General features: G+C 36.4%; 2 protein-coding genes across 3 annotated transcripts in view; both read left to right on the forward strand.

Moving 5' to 3' along the window:
• The window catches only part of LOC109369908 (ubiquitin-like modifier-activating enzyme ATG7), a 40397-nt gene extending 35198 nt beyond the window's left edge, over positions 1–5199 (forward strand). Inside the window, exons 2-5 of one of the 2 annotated variants that reach the window (XM_031555527.1) lie at positions 2364–2553; positions 2790–2844; positions 4298–4415; positions 5071–5199. In XM_031555527.1, coding sequence (XP_031411387.1) covers positions 2376–2553; positions 2790–2844; positions 4298–4415; positions 5071–5100 — 381 coding nt within the window. In that variant the 5' untranslated portion in view covers positions 2364–2375 and the 3' untranslated portion in view covers positions 5101–5199. Of the gene's footprint in view, positions 1–2336; positions 2554–2789; positions 2845–4297; positions 4416–5070 lie in introns of both variants that reach the window. The other variant, XM_019620019.2, reaches the window with a different exon arrangement.
• The window catches only part of LOC100539877 (ubiquitin-like modifier-activating enzyme ATG7), a 97274-nt gene that overhangs the window by 33526 nt on the left and 58233 nt on the right, over positions 1–5515 (forward strand). The gene's annotated exons all lie outside the window — the stretch shown is intronic.

The raw sequence follows: 5515 nt of genomic DNA on the forward strand, positions 1-5515 counted from the left end.
CTGCAAGGCGTGACGGTAGTAATATTTCCTGGAGGTGCCCCAGGGCATGGAGGAGGCCCTGGGCAGCCCGAGCTCGGGGGCAGCAAGCCCACGGCAGGGGTGGGGCTGGGGGCTGCGAGGCGCCTTCTAAACCAGCCCTGCTGTGATCCTAGAAATAGGAAAGCGTGCTCCAAAAATAATAACTGATAACAAGCATCAGATAAGCTCAATGTCTGGCTCAGCTTTTCTGAAAAAGCACCTTAGGTAGTGCTTTGCCTTTGCTCATAGAAAGGAGGTCTTCAGAATATTCTCTATTCTGTAACACAGAGTGGGATTTTATAGAAAATGTGGGTTTTAAGGTGTTTTTGTGAATCTAGTTTAAAACCTGTAACTTCATGATAGTTCCAGAGGATATATAACTGCTAATCGTGTTCTTATGGCAGATTATGTCCTCCCTCAAGGACAGGAGAGGTGTTACTGAAACACCTGCTCTGTGCTTTTCTGGACATATTTTGCAATTAGACTCGTCTGAATGCTTGCATGTTTAAAGCAAGTGCAAGGGCTTGTGCTTTTTTCTGGCTATTGTTGCTCATTGCACTTGTTAGATTTCCTGTCAGTTACAGAACGCAGGAGTTATCTCTAAAGTGTATTGGTAAATCTTTTTGCTTCAAGCTCACTTTGCAGCTGAACTCTTGTGAAATTCCAGATTTCTGATGTCTCTTTATTCCTCACATTCTCCTCGTGACTGTTAGAAGCCATGGGTTTCTATCTGCGAGTTCTACAAAATATACCTACAACACATCTATATGTAACTTGTTGCACAAACTTTAATGTACTGATCTTGTGTAAGAAAGCATGTGAGTATTTGCATGCAAATGCATAAAATTATATTTTTGAAAGTGTCAGTAGATCAGAAATGATTGTCTATTCTATTCTGTTCGCATATGCGTAGCATAGTGAGGTCCTCTTTCATAACAGCAGCTCTTTAAGTACAGGAATAAGGGAATTAAGTAGGGTCTTGAAGTTCATTTGCAGTGGATGCTTTTAGGCTAGTATTTTCAGCTCGTGGTACGTGGCTGCTTGGTGTTGTCATCTGGGTTCTTGGTCATTTAAAATATTTGGCAGTGCAGTTTGTTGGGCGTGTCATGAAGGGGAATAAAATGAGAACTTACTCCAAAGGCTGAAAAAGAACAAATAATTCAAAATGAGTAAATCTCTCATTGTAATAAAGCTTGTCTGGCAAAGTAGGCGTTGACTTCATGTTGCTTTTTGTTATTAATTGTAAAAAGAGCTAAGTAATACTTCCCTGAATTTGCTTCTGAAAACAAACCAGTAGGAAGAGAAGAGGGTGTTTATGGATTGGTTTTGATTAGGCAGCTAATGAAACTCTCATAAAAAGTTTTATTGTAGACATTTTGGCATGACATGCAATGCAATGTGACTCAGTTATTGCTAATGCCCATGTGACGCATGAGTGTTTGCTTGTCTTATGGTGAGCAATCTGTATTTTTTCTTCTAGTATTGTTTTCTTGAAAAATAAGTTCTGTAAGGTTTAAGATTTATGTAGTTGTGAAATTTAAACTAGCTGGTTATAAATACATAAGTATATGTGACTTCTACATCTTAAATGCAGGAAAAACAAGTCTTATTAAAATGATCAGAAAATGCCATGTGGCTAGCTCTACTTTGTGTATAGCCATTGTATAGTGAAGTTTCCAAGAACACTTTCTTTATGCTAATAGAAGTGATATGAGAAGGTGTTTTTAAACAAGCTGTGAAAAACTTATGATAACACAAGTTCCAGTTATTAAAAATAAAAACTAAAAAAAAAGAAAAAGTGAAATTAAGCGAGAAAAAATATCACCTACTCTGGTTAAAGCAAGACATTGTGACAGAACCATATATTTACCACAATGGAACACATCAGATGTGTAACAGAAGAATACATTTCACAATTTACCCACAAGTAAGGAAAGCCTTTAAGGTAGGAAAAGGAGATCATATCAATACTCTTAGAAACAATAACATGGATTACCTCAAAGACTGTTTGAGGAAGTATTGTGAAAGGAAAAACATGACTGTGCCTTTCTGATTAATTGGAGAAATTCTTTCAAAGAAGAAGCTGGTGATTTGGCAGTCATTAAGAAATTGAAAACATCTTTTTCTTTTCCCCTGTTCCAAAAAGCATAAAGAAAATCTGTGAAAGCTGCTTTCATTGCACCAAGTTTCTTAAATTTTCAGAAGAGGAAGACTTTTTTTATGCTACACGTAACGAAGTGTATTTAAAAGAAATTTTAAGTAGTTAAGTGTAACGTGGTCATTGGAGATAAGCTCATACAGCTTATCTGCTTTTACAGGATTCTCTTTGCCTGTATGTTTAATAGTGAGCTACAATCATGGCAGCAGTCAGCAATGAGTCCCGCCATCCTGTGGATCCTGGAAGTTCGAAGCTGCAGTTTGCTCCCTTCAGTAGTGCCTTGAACGTAGGATTCTGGCATGAACTAACCCAGAAGAAGCTCAATGAGTACCGATTAGATGAGACTCCAAAAGTTATCAAAGGATACTACTACAATGGTAAGTAGAAACTGAATGTCTGTCTTAGTAGTTTGGGTTTCTCCTGTTGTTCCTCTAAATATTCATTTAAAGTGTTTTAGGTATTTTGGTGAAACATTGCTAGGATTAGGAGCACTGCTGAATGAGATGGGAATTCTGGTGTGTCCATGGGTGTCTTATAACCCTAGATTAGTTTCTCTAATTTTAAAATATATGTATTGTAGTTTAAAAGATGCATGTTGCTTCTTTTTGGCCAGGCGATCCTTCAGGTTTCCCAGCTCGTTTGACGTTGGAATTTAGTGCCTTTGATATGTAAGTATGTATTATGCTTTACCTTAATTCATATGTGGAGAAGCTTTCCTTGCATAACACTAATGCTATGACAGAGTATCACTTGGAAAAATTCTATAAGAGATCAATTCACATTCTCATGAACTTTATAACTGCAGAGAGAGACTTGTGACTCGGAGTACTAACTCCCTGTTTTTGAAGCAGTGTATTCATCTGAAGGGTCAAGCTTAAAATACACAGACAAATCTCAGTTTCACTTAGTGTTTATATGTGTTTATATAAGTTTATATAATACCCTTTTTTCCCACATTTCATAGGCACTTTTGTATAAATAATGTTTTCAGTCATCTGATTTCTGGATAAAGCTTTCTAAATATCTTTATAAACTAAATATTCTTCCTTAGAATTAAGATCTGAAAATAGCTTTTACAATCCTGGTTGTTACATTATAATATCTTAGAAAGTAGTATTTAACCTTTGACTGAAATTTCCTATTTTTGCTTTTATTCCCAAGTGAAGCTAGAACAGAGTTGTTCTGTGTACACAACAAAAATGAGATGAGAGAGGAAATTGTTTTTTTTTTTTCCTTTCACTTTTCATTTTGAGCTAATGCCTAAATTAGTATAACTAACATAGGATCTGGACGGATGCCTTCATAGTCAGTGCTTTTTTTTTTTTTAAATTGATGGATCACAAAGTTGGAATTTCAGAAGTGAATTCCTCTGCTTTCTCAGGATATTAGGAGTTCTAGCAAGGCATAGTGTTTTTTAAGATAATTTCATAGGACACAACTTTTATCTAAGAACTTTTTGATGTTATACTGAAAGTGTTTTCAGTAAAGTGCATTTGGAAGAAGGCTGTGATATGGGAACATCAAAATGATCAGTTTGGAAGAATGATGTTAAAGGAGTTAAATCAATCAGGTCTATTAAATTAGCTACAAAAAATTTGTAGCTAATCCAGCTACAAATCCAGCTGATGACATTACAAACTAGGAAAGACACTCAGGCATCTGTCCAGATTAGACTTCCTTTGTGATGTCCTTTTCAACTTAGTTTTTTTAACTGAGTATTTCTTTATGTGAATGAAGTATTAATATGTAAAGTTCAGTCTTAATTCTTTCTTAGTGTAAATCACATTTATCATTAATTGTTTATGTTTGAATTCATTTTTAAAAAACTTTGTCAACCTAATTCAGTACAGCCTTGCTGGAAAAACCCAGATTCCTCAGGAATTTTGAAATCGTAATGTGGATGCTCTCTTGCACAGATTCTTATAACAATCCATATTTAATAAAGCATTATGATCATAAAAATGTTATCAGTAGAGCTCTCATTAGCTTTTGTTACTATGCTGCATTGTTTTCCAGTTTCTGGACAATTTTACCCCATAGGAGAGCAATTGTTACTATTACTGATCACGTTGAAGATGTTAGTACGTAATTGCCAGTGTTCTTTTTTTTTGTTTGTTTCAGGAATGCTCCAATACCAGCACGTTGTTGTCCTGCTTTCGGAACATTGTATAATACCAACACTTTCGAGGCTTTCAAGTCCTGTGATAAAAAATCACTTTTGGAAAAAGAAGCAAATGAGGTAATGTTAAAATCAAATCAGCTGGTTGAGTGGTAATTGTTGAGTAAAGGCCTGAGCCACTGATTGAGCACCTGGGGAAGGGATCTGATGAGCCCTCGGAGCACAGGTGAAGGCAGTTCAGCTGTGAGACAGAAAGGGGTTGAGCCTGACTGCACCTCTGTTAGACCTCATAGAGGGGCTGACTGCCACTGAGGAAGGATCTCTGGTAGGAGATCTCATCCTTGTGGGGTTTTCCCTGTGAGCCTAGATCTTCAGAGATGGGTGAGCGCTTTTCCTTTCCCTTTGTAACACATTCCTGTTCGTGCTAGTCCCTTTGTCATTACACCACCTGTATCACATTCCATTGGGTTGATCTGATTGTTATGCTGGTAAAGAGAGAGTTTAGAAATAGCCAGTGAATTGCTTTATAGTCTCTGGCCCAAATATTAGAGAGACTGTCCAAACTCACCCATATAGTTTGGATTTAACTTATTATAGTGAGAGAAGTTTGATATTTGCTTCTTTACTATTCTTTGCAAGAGAATAGCAAGTTGATAGTTATGCTTGGAGATCTTTTTTTTTTTTCAGGCTTCTACGAAGCTGTGTTTTAAATTCAATGGGTACTAGAGCTGCCAGTGACTTGCATTCTATAGATCATGTTTTTAATTTGTTACAGCATCCAGAAATCAGGAAGTGTCTAGTTTAAAGTGAATTACTGCAGTCCATCTATCAATGTGACAAAGTGATGGGAAACAGCCAGAAGTTTGAGATAAGGCAAGAGAAAGGTGACTGCCAAAGGAAGGGGCTTATCTGCTTGTTCTGGAACCAGCTAATTTAAATGCCATGGCTTAGGGAGAAGAATAAGTCTAACTAAGGCAACTTTTTTAATTTTTTTAATTTTTTTAAATTTTTTAATTTTTTTAATTTTTTTAATTTTTTAATTTTTTATTTTTTAATTAACTGGTGCAAAGTGTATCGTTGAGGAGAAAAAAGAAAAAAAAAACAAAAGACCCATTTTCCCTCTCCTTACCCCCAGTCCTGTTCCTCTGGTTGTTGCATGGATAAGATCCAGATCCGGACACATACCTAAACCTGATGGTGACTCAGGGAAACCTGTGATG

Source organism: Meleagris gallopavo, chromosome 14 (genome assembly GCF_000146605.3).
Source record: "Meleagris gallopavo isolate NT-WF06-2002-E0010 breed Aviagen turkey brand Nicholas breeding stock chromosome 14, Turkey_5.1, whole genome shotgun sequence".
Taxonomy (NCBI): domain Eukaryota; kingdom Metazoa; phylum Chordata; class Aves; order Galliformes; family Phasianidae; genus Meleagris; species Meleagris gallopavo.